Source organism: Triticum aestivum, chromosome 7D (assembly GCF_018294505.1).
Source record: "Triticum aestivum cultivar Chinese Spring chromosome 7D, IWGSC CS RefSeq v2.1, whole genome shotgun sequence".
Lineage (NCBI taxonomy): Eukaryota > Viridiplantae > Streptophyta > Magnoliopsida > Poales > Poaceae > Triticum > Triticum aestivum.
Window position 1 is genome coordinate 136,448,208 of NC_057814.1, and position 20,562 is coordinate 136,468,769.

At 43.8% G+C, this 20,562-nt stretch overlaps 1 protein-coding gene, 2 non-coding genes and 1 pseudogene across 3 annotated transcripts; 1 reads left to right on the forward strand and 3 right to left on the reverse strand.

Moving 5' to 3' along the window:
• Window positions 1-2,048: 2,048 nt before the first annotated feature.
• Window positions 2,049-2,121, reverse strand: TRNAA-UGC (transfer RNA alanine (anticodon UGC)). Its single transcript has one exon. It is a non-coding gene; the product is annotated as a tRNA-Ala (tRNA).
• A 296-nt stretch (window positions 2,122-2,417) lies between these two features.
• On the forward strand, window positions 2,418-2,521 carry LOC123171705 (small nucleolar RNA Z279/snoR105/snoR108). The gene has a single exon (XR_006485375.1). It is a non-coding gene; the product is annotated as a small nucleolar RNA Z279/snoR105/snoR108 (small nucleolar RNA).
• Window positions 2,522-3,005: 484 nt separating this feature from the next.
• LOC123168405 (RNA-binding protein L-like) lies at window positions 3,006-3,654 on the reverse strand. The gene has a single exon (XM_044586279.1). It carries the CDS (start codon window positions 3,619-3,621, stop codon window positions 3,211-3,213), a length of 411 nt encoding a protein of 136 aa, XP_044442214.1. The 5' UTR covers window positions 3,622-3,654; the 3' UTR covers window positions 3,006-3,210.
• Window positions 3,655-4,570: 916 nt separating this feature from the next.
• Window positions 4,571-12,657, reverse strand: LOC123164181 (4'-phosphopantetheinyl transferase HetI-like; annotated as a pseudogene).
• Between the last annotated feature and the right edge of the window lie 7,905 nt (window positions 12,658-20,562).

The window sequence follows — 20,562 nt, forward strand, 5'->3', positions numbered from 1 at the left end:
GGCCGTGCCCGCGGTTATGTGGCAGATGGGAATTTGTTAATATCCGGTTGTAGAGAACTTGACACTCGACTTAATTAAAACGCATCAACCGTGTGTGTAGCCGTGATGGTCTCTTCTCGGCGGAGTCCGGGAAGTGAACACGGCTTTTGGGTTATGTTTGACGTAAGTAGGAGATTAGGATCACTTATTGATCATTACTAGTTGACGACCGTTCCGTTGCTCCTCTTCTCGCTCTTATTTGCATATGTTAGCCACCATATATGCTAGTGCTTGCTGCAGCTCCACCTCATTACCCCATCCTTTCCTATAAGCTTAAATAGTCTTGATCTCGCGGGTGTGAGATTGCTGAGTCCTCGTGACTCACAGATACTTCCAAACAGTTGCAGGTGCCGATGATACCAGTGCAAGTGATGCTACCGAACTCAAGTGGGAGTTCGACGAGGACCTTGGTCGTTACTATGTTTCTTTTCATGTTGATCAGTAGTGGTGCCCAGTTGGGACGATCAGGGATCTAGCAGTTGGGTTATCTTCTTTTCTTTTGGCTTTGACCGTAGTCGGTCTATGTGTGTATCTTGAATGATGTATGAATTTATTTATGTATTGTGTGAAGTGGCGATTGTAAGCCAACTCTTTATCCCATTCTTGTTCATTACATGGGATTGTGTGAAGATGACCCTTCTTGCGACAAAACCATAATGCGGTTATGCCTCTAAGTCGTGCCTCGACACGTGGGAGATATAGCCGCATCGTGGGCGTTACACCCGTTGGTGATCAACGACCTGGAAGAGGAAGGTGATTTGAAGCGGTTGCTGGCAGTTAAAGTTCTGCACCGCACGTTACTCCATGTCCGGACGATCTCCATCGTTTTACACCCGGCCTAGGGCAACCCAAGGGACTTGATTGCTCGGTCGCTGAAAAAAAACATGTTTGTTGAAGAGTTCAAAACCAAGCGGGTCGTGATCATGTTTGGGAGGGCTCGCCATGGCATATTAGCAAGAACACCATGATCTTAGAGGAATTTGAGTCGCACATGCAGCCGTGTTGACAAGCGAGACCCACACATGTTATTGAGGAGCTTCTGCTCAAAAGACATGACAGAAAAGGTAAGGAAAAATAATCCCACGGCAAGTGTTGTCAGCAATCTACAAATCTTGCTAGATATGATTCAATCTACAAATATTGCTAGATATGATTTGAGGAAGTAAGGAAAAATGCTTCAACAATGGCGCAATAATTAGTATGGAGCGCGGGAGACTATGTTTGGTTAGGCCAGTCCAATGGTCTCCTGTTCAGTCTTCAGAGTTTCCCCTAAAAATGAAGTGATTTTTTCCTTTAAAAAATGAAATAAACTATTTAATTAAGGCCCAGATAAACCAGAAGAAACAAAAAAGAAATGAAGATGCAGGAGACTATGTTTGTTTAGGTCAGTCCAATGATCTTTTGTTCGTCGATGTAAACATTGTGACGGTTAATAAAAAGCTTCAGAGTTTCCCTAAAAAAATGAAGTGAATTGTTTCTCCCTAAAAAATGAAATGAATTGTTTAATTAAGGCCCAGATAAACCAGAAGAAACAAAGAAAACATTGTGACGGTTAAGAGAAAGCTTCAACGTTTCCCTAAAAAATGAAGTGAATTGTTTCTCCCTAAAAAAATGAAAGGAATTGTTTAATTAAGGCACAGATAAACCAGAAGAAACAAAGAAAACATTGTGACCGGTAATAAAAAGCTTCAGAGTTCCCCTAAAAAATGAAGTGAATTGTTTCTCCCTAAAAAATGAAATGAATTGTTTAATTAAGGCCCAGATAAACCAGAAGAAACAAAGAAAACATTGTGACGGTTAAGAGAAAGCTTCAACGTTTCCCTAAAAAATGAAGTGAATTGTTTCTCCCTAAAAAAATGAAAGGAATTGTTTAATTAAGGCCTAGATAAACCAGAAGAAACAAAGAAAACATTGTGACGGTTAATAAAAAGCTTCAGAGTTCCCCTAAAAAAATGAAGTGAATTGTTTAATTAAGGCCCAGATAAACCAAAAGAAACAAAAGAAAAGAATGGAGATGCGGGGGATCGAACCCCGTGCCTCCCGCATGCAAAGCGGGCGCTCTACCATTTGAGCTACATCCCCTTTGTTGAATTTTTAGATCTTAATCTATAAACCCTGTTATTTCTGCAACGTGAAGGCTAACAAGCGTGGGCTAAATGTTTTACCTAATGACCGGCCCACTTGTGTACGCCTGACGGCCCGTGGCAGGTTTAAGAATTGGCCTCCTCAAAAGTTGTCCAGCAGCGAGGGACCGAGGGTTCAGCGAGGCTGCAGACATATTAGTCCCACCTCGGCCGGAGGGAGTGAGCGCGTTGAGGGGAGGTCTTTAAGAAGGGACGAGGCGCGACTGGTAAAAGCATGATCCTTCAGGCAGCAATGGGAAATGAGGAGTGGTACACGCTCGCTAATTATGCGAGAGCGGTGCCCGCCCCAATAAGCCTGTTACGACACTGGGCATCCCCGTGATTTACCATCTGATCCTGAATGCAGAATTTAAATTATATCTTCTTTAAAAAAAAATCAGTTATTTTGGGTCTTGGTTTTGTTTTGCCTATATTTTTATCTACTTCTTAGTTGGACTTGGTTTGCATTTTTGTTTCGGTCCCCAAAGTTTGATTTGAATTTTCTTGTTTGCTGAACTTTTTCTTTTTTGGTTGAGACCGGAAACATTGTGGTGGCTGTCCTATGCATCGCGTGCCGGCTGATGAGGCCGCTGGTTGCATCGCTGAGATGGGTTCGTAGCAGCACCCAACCACAAGTTCCGAAAGACTGTTCTTGAGGATCCCAACAAAAAAACCGGTACTCGCGCGCAAAAAAAAAGAAAAACCTAGTGATGGTACTTTAGAACGCATTTTTGAGCTCTGAATTTTTTTTCCTTTTTACCATGGCTTCCACCAATGCGATGTGTCATAACAAAACATTGCAATCACCCTAAACATTTCTTAAACTTTGCCAAAAGAACAGAATATTTTGAAATTATTTTCTACTTTTTTAATTTTACTATTCATGCCAGGAGCATTTGAGCTTGAGAAGGTACTTCCGCTATAGAACCAGCTTTACAACGACAAAGCGAACAACGGTGCGGCAAGACGCACTTTTCTTCTAGTACAGCTTTCTTTATGGCGAGTCCCCATCTTCTTTTGATTTTGGACGAGGCTTCAGTGTTCACCGTTACACCATAACCCAAAGCAAGAGACATGGTACGATCACGTAATACGCAACGGCGGCGACGGGAGTCGGTGGCACGAGCACGGAAGAAGCAGACTCGTTGTAGTAGGGAAGGTAGCCGATCGGAGGCGCTTGGTAGTACGGCTGCTGAGGCGTGTTTTGGCCGCCGCAGCAAACGGGTGTCACCGGCGGGCACGGCGCCTGCATGCCCGGGGAGGGCGGTGTCCTCGACGGCTGCGACGGCGGAGGGCCGCCGTAGATTGGCAGCGGCTGCGGCGGCGGCTGGCATCCGGCGCCGTTGCACAGGCCTTGAGCCGTGGTGGCGTTGCCGCCTGCGGTGTCGCCGATCTCAGATGCTGCTGCTGCCACAGCCGCGCTTGCAAGCAGCAAGGCGTGCAGCAAGAGAAGCGTCATGGTGTTGGATGTTGCCGTAGTTGTTGTTGGATATCCTTTGGGGTCCGTGGGTTGCGGTGGAGGGTAATATAATCGGTCTGGGTGTAGAGGTAGGGCTGCATGCACCGTGACACATGGGGAGCCATGTGTTGGAGGCTGAGGTGCCCTACGCTAGCTTATGGATATGGAGACAATGGCCGCTCGTCTCTTCTCAAAGGTCAGCTTGGAGATAACTGGACATACACGAGTGCGCACGTAGCAGCAGTTTCCAGCAAGATTCAAGGGAAAAAACAAAAGTAGTTTCCAGTTCTATTATATCGATTCAACGTGTGTGGATACTGGGGCTACACCATGACTATCTTCACCTACGTCAGCCACCTTGTCATAGTGCAATCGCAGTTTCGGTGCCTACCATACTTTTCCAACAAAAACGTGAGATTCTCCCCACAAGAAACACGAATTTAGCATATCCAACACAAAAAACGTATTGTGTTGGATGTGCTAAACTCGTGTTTTTTGTGCTAAACACAAAAGGCAGCTTTGCAAATAACTGCTTACATCCAACACTGTCCTAAGATCATCGGTTCAGTACTTCAGTTTCAACACAAGAGCATATGAACAGTTATTTGTAAAGTTGATTCTTCTAATACTCCCGAAAATCACGAGTGATCACCCTGAGATTTCCAGATAATTGACGAATAAATCACATGACATTTTTTATTGTTGTCAAAAATCAACAACGAGCAATCTGGCAGCAAGTACATAAGCCGAACCAGATCGATAAAAAAAGGACTGCCGCAGGGAACCAACAGGAGGGGAAAAGTGAAGCAGAACCTGCAAAATTCCTGAGTACCCCAAATATTGCGGGCATAGAGAGTTAACTGACGCCTCAAGAATTCTCAGTGTTTAGCCTCCTACTTGGTGAAACACCAAATCTTGCATCATACTGTGATCTGGTGACATCGTACGGTCAAGCAACAAGTTTAACAGCTTCTGTTCCAGAGACAAGTGTGTCTTCTACAAATGGTATGGTCTTCCATACTTTTAATCCTACTGGCGCTGGACTATTTTCAGGACCTGAAACATATATACATCAATAGTAAATGGAGTGACTGAAAGAACGAAGATAACCAAACTCTTTGTCCCCAGGCTGGCAATACAAACCTTGACATCTTGAGTCAGCCTCCAAACAAACTGCCATGTAATGAGAACTATTTAGCTCCGCGAGTGCAAATAGCCAATCCTCAGACAGGTGATCACACCCAGAGTTGGAATCGTTACATACTTTCAATGCCTGGGAAATCCAACAAAAGTCAAGGCAGATCAAAATATAATTTGCAATAACCTAATGCGCCTGATTTCTGTGATGTCCTATGATGCAATAAAACCAGATACTTTTCCTTAAAAGTAAATCAATATAGGACGGTATTCCCATCCAAAAGCCAAAAAAGGGGATAGGCATCTACCATTGAGTTGGTGTGCAGGCAATGGCTCGATTGTGTCGGCGTGATTGCACAGCACATGGTAGACCTCACGCGTGTAATATTAATTTCTGCTTTCTTCTTATTTTGCTTTCTTATTTGGAGATTTACCCCGTTATTTTTCTATTGAAATATTGATTTCTGCTAGTAAATATGTGACACTTCTGTGAAATTTGAGAATTTATTGTGAATCTTGCATGGAACCATGAAGTGTGAAACACATCTGAGAAATGATAAAGGAAATGTCAAACAACCGCAAGGCTTTCTTAAATTTACTCCCTCCGTCCTTGAAAGAGTGTACTTCCAACTTTGTTGGAGGGTCAAACTATCTTAAAGTTTGAACGAATTTGTGCAAAAATATATCAATGATTGTGAAACCAAATTGGTATATGACGAAAATATATTTTATCATGAATCTAATGCTACTAATTTGATGGCATAAATGTTGGTCTATTATTGTATAAATACGGTCAAACATAAAATTGTTTGACTTTCCAATAAAGTTGGAAGTACACTCTTTCAAGGACGGAGGGAGTATTGGATTGGTTCAGATCCATATGAAATGTATTGAATTGTTTTGTGAAACATAGTTTGGAGTACGACAAAACCTGATTAACCTACTGCAGAACACGTCAAAATGTGCAAAACATGTGTGAAACTTCTATTGAATATTTTGGAACATGGTGGATCCAGTGCAGTGAGAAAACAAGGTTGACAGGATATGTGTGAGAGAGTGGCAGACATTTCAACCGCTGACAGATATGGACAAAATAGAGGGTGAGATGCTATCCCAGTTGTTTTATGAACCAACGGTATACCGTCCCATAGCAGCACTCTTAAAATTTTCTTAACATGACATCTGACCATTGGTTCTGAAGCTCCCTCACACATGTATTATATGTTAAAAAAACAACAAAGGGGGAATGTCGAAACTACATTACCTTAGAAACCCGAATTCCCTTGCTTGTTTCTAACTTGATTGAAAATTCATTGAGTGGAGCGCCTGACAAACCCAATCCAAGAGCCTTTACATATGCTTCCTATAAATTTAGATATCAATAATGCTTCCATGTAAGCAATTTATTTTGCAACATCGTATCAGTAACCAGAATTGTGAATACTTAATTCAAAATAGGGCAATATTTGGTGCAAATTCTTCTCATAACATTCCTTTTTGGCAAGTGGACCATTCATAAGATGCCCATACGTGTGCTTCAATTTGATTTATTAAACACAACTATATGTGGTGCAGCAAGTTAGCACTAGGTACATGTATTAAACCTAAATTCTATAGCAAAGAACAACAAAGTCAACTAGGAGAATGAGGTAAGTTCTATTTATTTTTTGATTCAGATATTTTAATGATTGATTTAATATCGCAAGTGCATAAAATTAATTTGTGTTCTAGCATTCCTCTTGTCCAAAGATACGAGTTGTTTACTATCATAATCCTGAAATCATGTGTTTTTGTTCAGTATTGTCATTAAACGGCCTAAATAATGCATGCTTGGATGGGTCACATTAAAAGTGATGTATACACACTACCTACTAACTATTTTATGCATAGCGTGTTTTAACTGTTTAGGTGATATCTTAGACTATGTGATGGAGCAGTTGATATATTCTAGCCTTGTAGTAAGAAATACCATAACTTCTCAATGTTCTACACAATGTACCGTGCAATGAAGTGCTTGCATACGAAAGGGCTATATAGTAGAGGGCTAAAGAGAGCCTCACTAACTTTAAGAGTCCATAGTTTGAAGAATTCCTTTTCCTGAGCATACGAATCAGAAATCTCAGCGAGATAATCAGCTTCCGAAGCGGTGAAAAACGACGAGCAAGAGATAAAATACTCTTGGTTGTCTTCCGCTTCTTTTCTTCAATATCGATGCCAATCTGAAACAGGGTATAATATAGCAATATCAACTGAATAACTTCCACAGAAACAGAAACATGGTCGTGTCTTTCTCACTTATAGCTGTCACAGGAACAAAGAACATACATTAGCATCCATGGCAATGCCACAGGCAATCAAAGAACTAGTGTGTGAAATGTTGAAACGCAAGGGTAGCTCCACAGTATCATCAGATGGCCACAATATCTGATCAAACATGGAAAAAAAGGCATGTTAGTTACATGGCTTGAAGTTGCCGAAAAAAGAACCACTGAAGCCTAACCTCTTACCTCAGGTTTGCGAAATTTGTTGTACTTAAACGCAAATGACCTCGGATCGATTTTAGAATCTGTATCTAGTCTAGTTTAAAAAAATGGCAATAAGCAATAGCATATCAATATTCCTGTTCCACTATTAGTAACAACAAACAAAACAAGAATATGTTCCAATTGTTGACAAGATAAAATGCTGACAAATTCAAACATGGAGCAGCGTGCCAAGCTTCCGTGTTATTACAAGTCAAAAGGCAGATGGTTTCATTCTCCATTTTTATGATTATTTACGAGAACTGCATATGCATCATAAAGTGATTGTACACCTAATAGGTCCTAAAGTGTTACCTGAGAAAAGAAAAAGCCATGCGTGGATGCAAGAGGTCAAAAGTTACATTGTTCATCTTGAATCATATGTTCTCCATATATTTAAGACAGATGAATGCACGAATGGAAGTCATGCACCTATATACAGGCAAAAGTTCAAAGGGAATAACTCATGGTCTCATTGCATCTAAAGCAATAAATTGCATAAAACAGCTGAATCTCTCCAGAAATATTAAACTGTTTTTGTTACAACAATACCGAGTTGTCCCCATAATTACAGTATATAGACTAAGAAAAGTTTTTTTATAGTTACCACCACCCAAGGAGAGGATCCTATGTGTTGTTAATTGTAAGCAATGTACACTAGTGAATCTAACATCAGCAGCCAATTTCCCTAACTCCTACTAACAAGAATATAGCAACACGGTATTTTGAATGATAGAAACAGGAATGAAACTTCAATTAAACATGACCGACAGTGCAATAGGCAGTTGGTGATTACATACATCTTGAGAGGGTGGTGCGCTTCAATGCACATGACAGCATAGCATGTTTCCGCAACGTTGTTTCATTTATAGAGTCAGCATACTCTTTTTCAGCAGGAGAAAGGAGCTTTTTATACATCTCTAGTTGGGACTGATCATTCAGCTCACCAGGGCAAAGATACCAAACATGCACCTCTCTACAAAAGAGATAAACACATAAACTAATGTCCTCAAAATATTCTAATGCACCAAACAACTATTACAAGAAAGAAAAATCAACCATTTGTAAATGTACAAGAGTATAGTCTCGTTACGTACAGGCTTAGCCCAACCCCAGAGAACGCCGAACCATCAAAAGCTAAATAAAGGAATATAGTGGGGAGATGCACATATCGGGGAGTATAGTGGAATTAACATTTTCAAAGATAAAAATAAAGGAATGCACTAGAGCGTGACGGCCGGTAATGTTGCCAAATCATGGATGATGTCATGATGATGCAAGAATCGCTGCAGCGACGTGTAATCGGACAGAGCAGGCTGCATCACACTTTGGGACAGTGCAGTGAACGTTTGAGCCATAAAATTAATTCCAGTAAAATAAAACCCGATACTCCCTGATAATTCTGGGCCAGAAGTCCCTTCAGTGAATGCCCAGCACCAGCCCAAATGAAATCCGCAAACTACAGCCCTAGCAAACAATCGTTGTTCCTCCAAAAAAAAGGCAAAGAATAGTCTCATCCTCTAACAATTGGTTCGGGGCCGTCTATGTCACATCTAGATGTGAGATAATATCTCACATCTAAGTATGATGTCAGCGCCACCTTTTTTCCCCCTGTTTATCCTTTTTGTTTGATTTTAATTTGTCAATGCCGAAAACTAAAAACCTGCTCACCCTGCGTCCTTCTTGTGTGGCTGGCCTGTACGCAAATCTGGTCACTAGCTCCCTAAAAACAATCTGGTCGCTAGCTACCCGTATAAAAACTGATCGCTAGCTTTTTCCGAAAGAAAATTGATCGGTAGTGCTAACATCGATTTGTTAACTGTTGCGTCCGATCGTTATACATTACAAGTACATCTCTCAGAACTAGCTTCTAGGCTACTAACGATTTTATTTTGTCTTTTGGTTTTTGCGTTTTTCACTATTATTATTTTATAATTAATTTTCAGTAAGGAACAAAGTTTGGTGAAAACATGTTCACGAATTTACATAATTTGTTTAAATTATAAAAATGTTAATGATTGCCAAAAAAATCTAATGTACGGTGAACAATCCTTTAACATATGATGATCATGTTTTGAACACCCACAATTTTTTTTGCAATATACAATGAAAATTCTTTTTTGATATATGGTGAACCTTTTTATATATGATGAGCTAAAAGCAAACTTTTTTATATACATTGAACTAAAAGCAAACAGGAAAAAACAAAAAAATTGAGAAAACCAAATAGAGAAAATAGATAAAAAAGAAGAGAACAAAATTTTGAACACATTTAGATTTGTTTTAGAAAATTGAGAAACACCAACAATTTTGGAAAAATTAACAAATTTACATATTTGAAACATTTATTGAAACTTGTGAATTTATGGAAAAAGAATCATAAAAATGAGAACAATTTTTGAAAAATAGAAAAATTAAAAGCAGAGGAAAACCATTGAAGAAAAATGAAACATAAAAAACATAAAGAAACAAAACAAAAAACGTATCCTAGCTATTTGGGTCGGCTCATCTATAGTATGTTCGCTGACGAGGGTGGACTTGCAGCTAGGACAAAAAAAGGTCGGACCCCATATGGAAAATCGAGGATGGACTCTCAATTGGGAATAAAAAAGGTCGGGCCCTAGTTGCGAGTCGAGTTTGGACTTGCAACTGGGACCAAAAAGGTTGGACCCCAGTTACGAATCAAGGGTGGAGTTGCAACTGGGACAACAAAAGGTCGAGCCCCAGTTGCGTGTCGACGGTGGAATTGCAACTGGGAAAAAAGGTCGGGTCCTAGTTGCGAATCTAGGGTGGTAATTGGGACTAAAAATGGTCAGGCCCCAGTTGCGAGCCGAGGGTGGACTTGCAACTCAGACAAAAAAGATTGAGCTCTAGTTGCGAGTCGAGGGTGGACTTGCAACTCGGACAAAAAAGGTTGGGCCCCAGTTGCGAGTCGGGGGTGGACTTGTAACTCAGACAAAAACGGTTGGGCCCTAGTTGCGAGTAAAGGGTGGACTTGCAACTCGGACAAAAAAAGGTTGGGCCCCAGTTGCGAGTCGAGTGTGAACTTGCAACTCAGACAAAAAAAAGGTTGGGCCCTAGTTGCGAGTATAGGGTCGACTTGCAACTCGTCAAAGGTTGGCCCCCAGTTGCGAGTCGAAGGTGGACTTGCAACTTGGAAAAAAAGTCTAGCCCCATTTGTGTCGAGAGCGGGCTTGCAATTAAGACAAAAATGGTTGGGGCCCAATTAAGAATCGAGGGTGGACTTTCAACTGGGACAAAAAAGGTCGGAGCCCCGTCGTGAGTCAAGGGTAGACTTGCAATTAGGATAAAAAGTGTCGAGACCCGGTTGTGAGTCGAGAGTGCAATTGCAACAGGGAAAAAAGGTCAGGCCCTAGTTGCGACTCGAGGGTGGACATGAAACTCGTACAAAAAAGGCTAGACTCCAGTTGCGAGTTGAGGGTGGACTTGCAACTGGGACAAAAAAAAGGTCAGGTCCTAGTTACAAGTCGATGGGGGTATTGCAACTGGGACAAAAAAGTTCGGGCCCCAATTGCGAGTCGAGGGTGCACTTGCAACTATAAAAAAAGCCAGCCCCCAGTTGCGAGTCGACGGTCGACTTGCAACTAGGAAAAAAAGGTTGGGCCCCAGTTGCAAGTCAAGAGCGGAGTTGCAACTCGTTCAAAAAACGTTGGGCCCCAGTTGCGAGTTGAGGACGTACTTGCAACTGGGACAAAAAAGGTCAAACCCCAGTCGCGAGTCGAGGGCCGACAAAAGCGGAGCCGAACGTGACTGAGCCAACAACAGGATACACAATAAACAAACAACAACAAGCGGGGCGGAAGGTAGAGTGCTTTCATGCAAATTACGAGAATTAAATTAAACATGAACTAAAAAGAACTTATAGAATTTTAAAAATCATGAATTTAAAAGACCAAAAAAGAAAACAAAAAACAAAAGTTTTAAAACCAAAAATGAAAAAAAACAAATAAGGAAAAAACAAACAAGGAAAAATAAACAAATCTTATAGCAAAGTTTATCATATGAAAATGCACTTATATGTGAGGTACTATTTCACATCCAGATGTGAAATAGCAAACCTGATGCAACAAACATTGACAAGCGAGGCCAAAAGATAGAGTGCTTGCATGAAAATGGCAGAAACTAAATCAAACAATGACAAACTTAGACGAGACAGCACTTAAAATGTTGAGAATTTAAAACATACTTATGAAATTGCTCGCCCCAAAGCACACTGAAAACAAAAACAAAAGCGGTCCACTCTCCACACGGACGCATACATAAAAAACCGGCCTAGCCGGGCCCAGACACAGACAAAAAGGCCAGCGCACCTCTCTCTCTCTCACACACACACGGAAGGAAGTCACGCGCAAACAATGATCACAAAATTTGCACAAAAAAGCTTTAGATCGTATGGTGAGAAAACTATATCTCATCTAAATATGTCTTAGCAAATCTGAAAAAACATGAATTCAAAAAAAGAAAAAGAGAAAATAAAAACAAAAACAAAACAAAACAAAAACAAAAACAAAACAAAAAAGAATAGAGAGTCAAGAAGGCAGGCGCCAGACCCTTCTTTTATGAGTGGAGCAAGCCACCACCACATCTATCTGGTCGCTTTCTCCTTTGTACTTGTGCGGCTTGTAGATGGGTCAAAAGTCAAAGAGAAGTGAGAAGATAGAAATGAACAAAGGGAATCAAAAATAAAAAAGACAAAGTACTCTGCCTGTCATTTAACTTCCTCGCAGCAACCGAGTAGAAAACGCACACGAAAAACAAAGCCCAAGCATACGCATGGACAATGGGCCAAACAAAAAACAAACAACGTACGCGGCACACATGAGCTGAAGGAAACGAAACAACGGCGACACGGGACGCAGCGCACTCATAAATAATCAGGTATAGATCGAACGGTTCTAGGCTTAGATGTGAGATAATATATTACATCTAGATGTGAAATAGCAAAACTGCAATTATATTTGTTCAATGTTCATGTACTATCTTGTCTGTCATGCCCATAAGAAATTAAAGACCGTACATATTTGACATTTGGTGAACAAGACAGGCTATGGAATAGCAGCTAAGAAGCTAGCAACATCTTCGCATCCTCTAAAACATTGACTAGTATAATGTACTCCGTATTTCAAATACACGTAATGGAAAATGCCATATCGCCATACACTGATACACATATGCATCTAGCAACATAGCCGTACTCAGGCTCCGCAAAACTATAACCTGTAAGACAAAGAAACGAAGGGGGAGAAGGGGCGTACCTTCTGGAATGCAGAGGAGGCGCGGGCGGGAGGGGCGCGAAGAGGCGCCTGCTGGGAATCCCCAGCGTCCTCGGAGGAGGCGGGGGCGGTGGTAGAGGCATCGCGCGGCAGCGGGGGAGGTGGCGGTGCATGCTGCTTGGCCTCTGCCGTCCGGTTTGGCTTGTAGCGGGGGCGTCGGCGGGTCGATGGCTCGACCGCAGTGCAGATTACGGACAGGGGGCGGCGGGGAGAAGCGGCTCGGCGGCGGCGCAACTCCAGAGGCAGGGTGCGTGGGAAATTCAGGATGACAGAGTAATATAGGTGGTAACATCACACATCTCTAGGCAAAACAGATGATGTGACGGGTAATTAAAGAGGAAAGAGAGGCATGTGATAACATAGCTAGTTACTGTAATATCACACATATCAAGATAAGATGAGTCTACAACCTAATAAAAGAAGTGTTGCATAACACCACACATATGTTACTCCCCACTATAGACGTATTAACATAGACTAGTAACATTTGCATGTTACTAGTCTAAGTTACTACCCATTGTAACTAGTCTAACTAGTAATCCAATGTAATTTATTACGCTCTCCATACCATAAGATAGGGGGCTGCTACAAATCATCTGGATGATTAAAGGAGAACTTAAGCCGCCCCCACAGCCGTTAGATGCGCCCATCACAATCGTCGCTTGGTCGTTGCAGATCCCGCATCGCTCGCCCGCACTTCGCCCCGTTCACATCGGGGCAGTTGGTCACCGCTTGCCTCCGACCGTGTCCTCCGTTGGCCGTCGATCGTCGATGATGCTACAAAGCAACACACATGACATCTCCCATGTGTGCTGCAACAACCGCCGCCGTCAAAGTGCTTCATCGCAGCACCGGGGCGCCGCCGGCGGCCGCTCCATTGCAGCGCCCGGAGTCGCCGGCGAACGCTCCATTGCAGCGCCGGCAGCCGTCGTCGAGCCCTTCATTGCAGCGCCAGGAGTCGTCGGTGACCGCTCCATTGCAGCGCTGGCAGCCGCCGCCGATCGCTCCATTGCAGCGCTGGGAGTTGCCGGTGACCGCTCCATTGCAGCGTCGGGAGCTCCGTCGCAACGCCGGGAGTCGCCAGTGATCGCTCCATTGCAGCGCCCGGAGAAACTATCGCATCCCCACAAGCCGCCAGCGAGCGCTGCATCCTCGATGGTTGTCTCATTGCAGCATCCAAATTTCCTCCAGCGACTGTCGTTGCCCCGTGCAGCAACTGCAGCGAGCGGTGGCCGTCCTTTTGATTTGCAGCAGCGGGCAGGAGTAGCACATGCAGAAAAAAGACGATGGTTTTCCTCCTGAAGGTGCACACGAATGGAGAGCAGAAATCTTCCTACAGCGGCGGCCATGGACTTGTTGGCGTTTACTCTGATCTAGAGGAAGGTGAGGGCAAAGGATAGAGGAAAAATCAACGGAGGAAGACGAAGGATAGGGGAGACGAGAAGAAAACTAGTGGCTGTGCGGTTCGCTGTGTGGGGATAACGAAGAGAGATAGTTGCGCGTGGGCCCAGGCCATGGGACGCGTGTCGATCGCTCGAGCTGGCTTACGCGTCGTGTGGATCAGCCGGATGAAAAGGAACGTTTCCCCATAATATATGTGTTTTTGAAACGGAGGGAGTACTATATATACTTATTTTGAAAGAGGCCTCCATTATATCGGTAATTGTGTAACCTCCGGCGACTATGGGGATTTAGGTTGTGCGCCATTGTAACCCCCTTCCACCGTGTCTCCTCCCCATCGATGTTTCCGCTGGCCTTCGGCACGCATTGTCGACGGCACCCCTCCACCTTTGGCTTCGGGTGAAAATTTTGGTCTAATCTTCTAAGCCGAGCGGCAGTGGCATGTTGGTGTCCTTTCCCCCTTGAAGGAACCGTTCCAGGAGATCTGCTCTCTACGGAGTCGCTGCAAGGCCAGGTCCATCGGACAGGGCCAACCATCGCCCACCTCCGCCCATGTCTTGCGCCAGGGGAGGGGGTTGAGGATGCTCTCTACTTCTACATTGGATGGTTGGTGGCGATATGGTAGTCTGTCGATGGTGGGCGATGTGGATCCTGGGATGTCAGGTTTATGACCCTGGATGGCGGCTTGCACGGTTGGCTCTCTACCGAGCAACGCGAAGATAGTGTTGGTTATTGATACATGTCCATCGTATTAGGCCACCTAGAACGACCACAAGCACCGAAGCGAGCTGAAGATGCGCCGTCGTCATCGCCTCTCCCTCGCGGGAGCCGAAAACAACTTGTTGTAGTAGACAGTTGGGAAGTCATCATGCCAAGGCCTCATAGGACCAATGCACCAGAACAGTAACCACCACCAATGAAGAGAAAGTTGTTATTTTATATTTCCTTATATCATGATAAATGTTTATTATTCATGCTAAAATTGTATTAACCGGAAACTTGATACATGTGTGGATATATAGACAAAACACAGTGTCCCTAGTAAGCCTCTACTAGACTAGCTCGTTAATCAAAGATGGTCAAGTTTCCTAACCATAGACATGTGTTGTCATTTGATGAACGAGATCACATCATTAGGAGAATGATGTGATGGACAAGACCCATCCGTTAGCTTAGCATAATGATCGTTAAGTTTTATTGCTATTGCTTTCTTCATGACTTATACATATTCCTTTGACTATGAGATTATGCAACTCCCGGATACGGGAGGAATACCTTGTGTGCTATCAAACGTCACAACGTAACTGAGTGATTATAAAGATGCTCTACAGGTATCTCCGAAGGTGTTTGTTGGGTTGGCATAGATCGAGATTAGGATTTGTCACCGAGTATCGGAGAGGTATCTTTGGGCCCTCTCGGTAATGCACATCATAATAAGCCTTGCAAGCAATGTGACTAATGAGTTAGTTGCGAGATGATGTATTAGAGAACGAGTAAAGAGACTTGCCGGTAACGAGATTGAACTAGGTATGAAGATACCGATGATCGAATCTCGGGCAAGTAACATACCGATGACAAAGGGAATAACGTATGTTGTCATAATGGTTCGACCAATAAAGATCTTCGTAGAATATGTGGGAGCCAATTTGAGCATCCAGGTTCCGCTATTGGTTATTGACCGGAGAGGAGTCTCGGTCATGTCTACATAGTTCTCGAACCCGCAGGGTCCGCACGCTTAACGTTCAATGATGATTTGTATTATATAAGTTATGTGATTTGGTGACCGAATGTTGTTCGGAGTCCCGGATGAGATCATGGAAATGACGAGGAGTCTCAAAATGGTCGAGAGGTAAAGATTCATATATAGGACGATGATATTCGGACACCAGAAGTGTTCCAGGGGTACCGGGTACATATCGGGTCACCGGAAGGGGTTTCGGGCACCCCCCGACAAAGATATGGGCCTATTGGGCCAAGAGGGGAAACGCAGCAGCCAACATGGGCTGTTGCGCCCCCCATGTAGGCCGAATAGGAAGGGGAAGGAAAAGGGGGAAGAGAGAAAGGAAGGGGAGGGATTCGGCCTCCCCCTTCCTTCTCTCCCTCTCCTCCTTCCTTCTCCCTCCGGAAAACATGGTAAGGGGCGGGGCGAATTGGACTAGGCCCCCAAGTAGGATTCCTCCTACTTGGGGCGCCCTAGGGCTGTTCCCCTCCTCCTCCCACCTATATATACGTGGGGAGGGGGCGCCTAGAACACACATCAAACATTGTTAGCCGTGTGCGGCGCCCCCCTCCACAGTTTACGCCTCCGGTCATATTCACGTAGTGCTTAGGCGAAGCCCTGCGTGGATCACTTCACCATCACCGTCACCACGCCATCGTGCTGACGGAACTCTCCCTCGACACTTTGCTGGATCAAGAGTTCGAGGGACGTCATCGAGTTGAACGTGTGTAGAACTCGGAGGTGCCGTACGTTCGGTACTTGATCGGTCGGAACAAGAAGAACTCTGACTACATCAACCGCGTTAACAAACGTTCTGCTTTCGGTCTACGAGGGTACGTGGACACACTCTTCCCCTCTCGTTGCTATGCATCTCCTAGATAGATCTTGCGTGAGCGTAGGATTTTTTTTCAAAATTGCATGCTACGTTTCCCAACAGTGGCATCCGAGCCAGGTCTACGCGTAGATGATATGCATGAGTAGAACACAAAGAGTTGTGGGCGGTGATAGTCATACTGCTTACCACCAACGTCTTATTTTGATTCGGCGGTATTGTTGGATGAAGCGGCCCGGACCAACCTTACATGACCACGTTCATGAGATCGGTTCCACCGACAGACATGCAACTAGTTTTGCATAAAGGTGGCTGGCGGGTGTCTGTTTCTCCAACTTTAGTTGAATCGAATTTGACTACGGCCGGTCCTTGTTGAAGGTTAAAATAGCAAACTTGACGAAACACCATTGTGGTTTTGATGCGTAGGTAAGAACGATTCTTACTAGAAACCTGTAGCAGCCACGTAAAACTTGCAACAACAAAGTAGAGGACGTCTAACTTGTTTTTGCAGGGCATGTTGTGATGTGATATGGTCAAGGCATGATGTGATATACGTTGTTGTATGAGATGATCATGTTTTGTAAAACTTATCGGCAACTGGCAGGGGCCTTATGGTTGTCGCTTTATTGTACGAAATGAAAACGCCATATAATTGCTTTACTTTATCACTATGCGTTAGCGATAGTTGTAGAAGCAATAGTTGGCGAGACGACCACGACACTATGATGGAGATCAAGGTGTCAAGCCGGTGACGATGGAGATCATGACGGTGCTTTGGAGATGGAGATCAAAGGCACAAGATGATGATGGCCATATCATGTCACATATTTTGATTGCATGTGATGTTTATCTTTTATGCATCTTGTTTTGCTTAGTATGGCGGTAGCATTATAAGATGATCCCTTACTTAAATTTTCAAGGTATAAGTGTTCTCCCTGAGTATGCACCGTTGCGACAGTTCTTCATGCTGAGACACCACGTGATGATCGGGTGTGATAGGCTCTACGTTCACATACAATGGGTGCAAGACAGTTTTGCACATGCGGAATACTCGGGTTAAACTTGACGAGCCTAGCATGTACAAACATGGCCTGAGAACACTGGAGAATGAAAGGTCGAACGTGAATCATATAGTAGATATGATCAACATAGAGATGTTCACCTTTGATGACTACTCCATGTCACATGATGATCGGACATGGTTTAGTTGATTTGGATCACGTATCATTTAGATGACTTGAGGGATGACTATCTAAGTGGGAGTTCTTAAGTAATTTGATTAATTAAACTTTAATTTATCATGCACTTAGTCCTAGTAGTATTCGCAAATTATGTTGTAGATCAATAGCTCGCGTTGTAGCTCCCCTATGTTTTTTATATGTTCCTAGAGAAAACTAAGTTGAAAGATGATAGTAGCAATGATGCGGACTGGGTCCGTGATCTGAGGATTATCCTCATTGTTGCACATAAGAATTATGTCCTGGATGCAACGCTAGGTGACAGACCTATTGCAGGAGCAGATGCAAATGTTATGAACGTTTGGCAAGCTCGATATGATGACTACTTGATAGTTTAGTGCGCCATGCTTTACGACTTAGAATTGGGGCTTCAAAGACGTTTTGAACGCCACGGAGCATATGAGATGTTCCAAGAGCTGAAATTGGTATTTCAAACTCATGCCCATGTCGAGAGGTATGAGACCTCTGACAAGTACTTTGCCTACAAGATGGAGGAGAATAGCTCAGCTAGTGAGCATGTGCTCAGAATGTCTGGGTACTACAATCACTTGAATCAAGTGGGAGTTAATCTTCCAGATAAGATATTGGTTGACAAAGTTCTCTAGTCACTATCACCAAGCTACTAGAACTTCGTGATGAACTATAATATGCAAGGGATGACGAAAATGATTCCCGAGCTCTTCGCGATGCTGAAATCAGCGAATGTAGAAATCAAGAAAGAGCATCAAGTGTTGATGGTTAACAAGACCACTAGTTTCAAGAAAAAGGGCAAAGGAAAGGAAAGGGAACTTCAAGAAGAATAGCAAGCAAGTTGCCACTCACGTGAAGAAGCCCAAAGCTAGACCTAAGCCTGAAACTGAGTGCTTCTACTGCAAAGGGAATGGTCACTGTAAGCGGAACTACCCTAAATAATTGGCGGATAATAAGGATGGCAAAGTGAACAAAATTATATTTGATATACATGTTATTGATGTGTACTTTACTAGTGTTCATAGTAACCCCAGGGTATTTGATACCGGTTCAGTTGCTAAGATTAGTAACTCGAAACAGGAGTTGCAAAATGAACAGAGACTAGTTAAGGGCGAGGTGACGATGTGTGTTGGAAGTGATTTCAAGGTTGATAAGATCACCATCGCACACACCCTCTACCTTCGGGATTAGTGTTGGACCTAAATAAATGTTATTTGGTGTTTGCGTTAAGCATGAATATGATTGGATCATGTTTATTGTGATACGGTTATTCATTTAAGTCAGATAATAATTGTTGTTCTGTTTACATGAATAAAACCTTCTATGGTCATACACCCAATGTAAATGGTTTATTGAATCTCGATCGTAGTGATACACATCTATAATACCTAAATAGTTCATCCCCACTACCCTATTTCTCTTGACATGCAAGCTATCCACATCAGCATCAGTGCCACATCAACATTTAGTTGGAGGATTACATGTGGGACCAACCACACTAGAAAATAGCCATGTAAACAGCCATGTTAGCTTCTGTTTCCGCGGGTAGGACCGGCGAGAGAGGCTGCCCACGCATGTCTATTTTCGTCTGTGGCGATTCCCATCGCACCCTTCCCAACAGAGCGCCTCACCAGTTCCCCGCGGCAGCGGATTCCCCTTCCTCTTCATCTTCTCCGATCTCCGTCAAATCCCACTACACAGTTACTCTTATCGATTCAGTTGCTCTTACAATCTGGTATTTCTCTCCGGACCGCTTGCGATTTATTAAGTTAAGCGATGGCGAGGGCGTGCCCCCTTGCAACAAGACCCACAGGCGGTTGCCTCAGCGCTGTCTCGGCTTCCCCGACGTAGGGGCCCCCGCCCTGGAAGAAGAGCGCCTCGCAGCGGATGCCACTGCGCTGACATCGACCCCATCCACTCTCGGCGATTACCTTGCCGTCGTGTGTCGGGTGCCTCGACAGAAGGCCAGGAAGGCTCCCCTTGAGCGGCCAACCCTTCTCGTTGCCGCTCAACTTCCCCACCACGCATCCGCGGGCTCTCGCCTGGATGGACGCTCTTACCGACAACTCATCCATGGAGTGGACGTCGTGCCAGGGAGGTCTCCAGCCGGTAAACGTTTTTCTTTTCGGCCTCGAAGGGCTGGGCTGGTAGTGACATCGGGTAGGGCCTCCATTGATAGCCATGACTTGCAGGAGTGCTAGATTGACGTCCTCCCTCCCGTAGGTGCCGCCTCGGCTGATTCAGAGACAACATTGACCGCGGCAATGGTGGCCCTTCTTAGCAAGTGACATTCTACTGCAGCAATGGTGCCTTTTTTGTTTTGGGGCAAGCTGACCTCATTTATCTGCGCAGGAAGTCTGGCTCCTTTCTATCAACGATGGATTTGCAAGGTTCAGTACCTGTTCTTCAGTACATATTTGGTATTCTGTCTTAAAAAATCATTCAAAAGAGATCGCATGAACTGTACAGGCACACCCACTGCTTTATGCCTTTTGCCATCTATATTTAACAGGAGATAGGATTTTCAGCACCTGGATGCCCCTACACCCTCAATGGTGCGTTCTATGATGTCTCTTACCGATTTACCAATATCGTTTTGGGGTTATGCATTAAAGACAGCCGCATTCACATTAAATAGGGCACCATCTAAATCCATTGAGATGACACCGTATGAACCGTGATTTGGCAAGAAACCTAAGCTGTCGTTTCTTAAAGTTTGGGATTGTGATGCTTATGTGAAAAAGTTTCAACCTAACAAGCTCGAACCCAAATCGGAGAAGTGCGTCTTCATAGGATACCCAAAAGAAACTGTTGGGTACACCTTCTA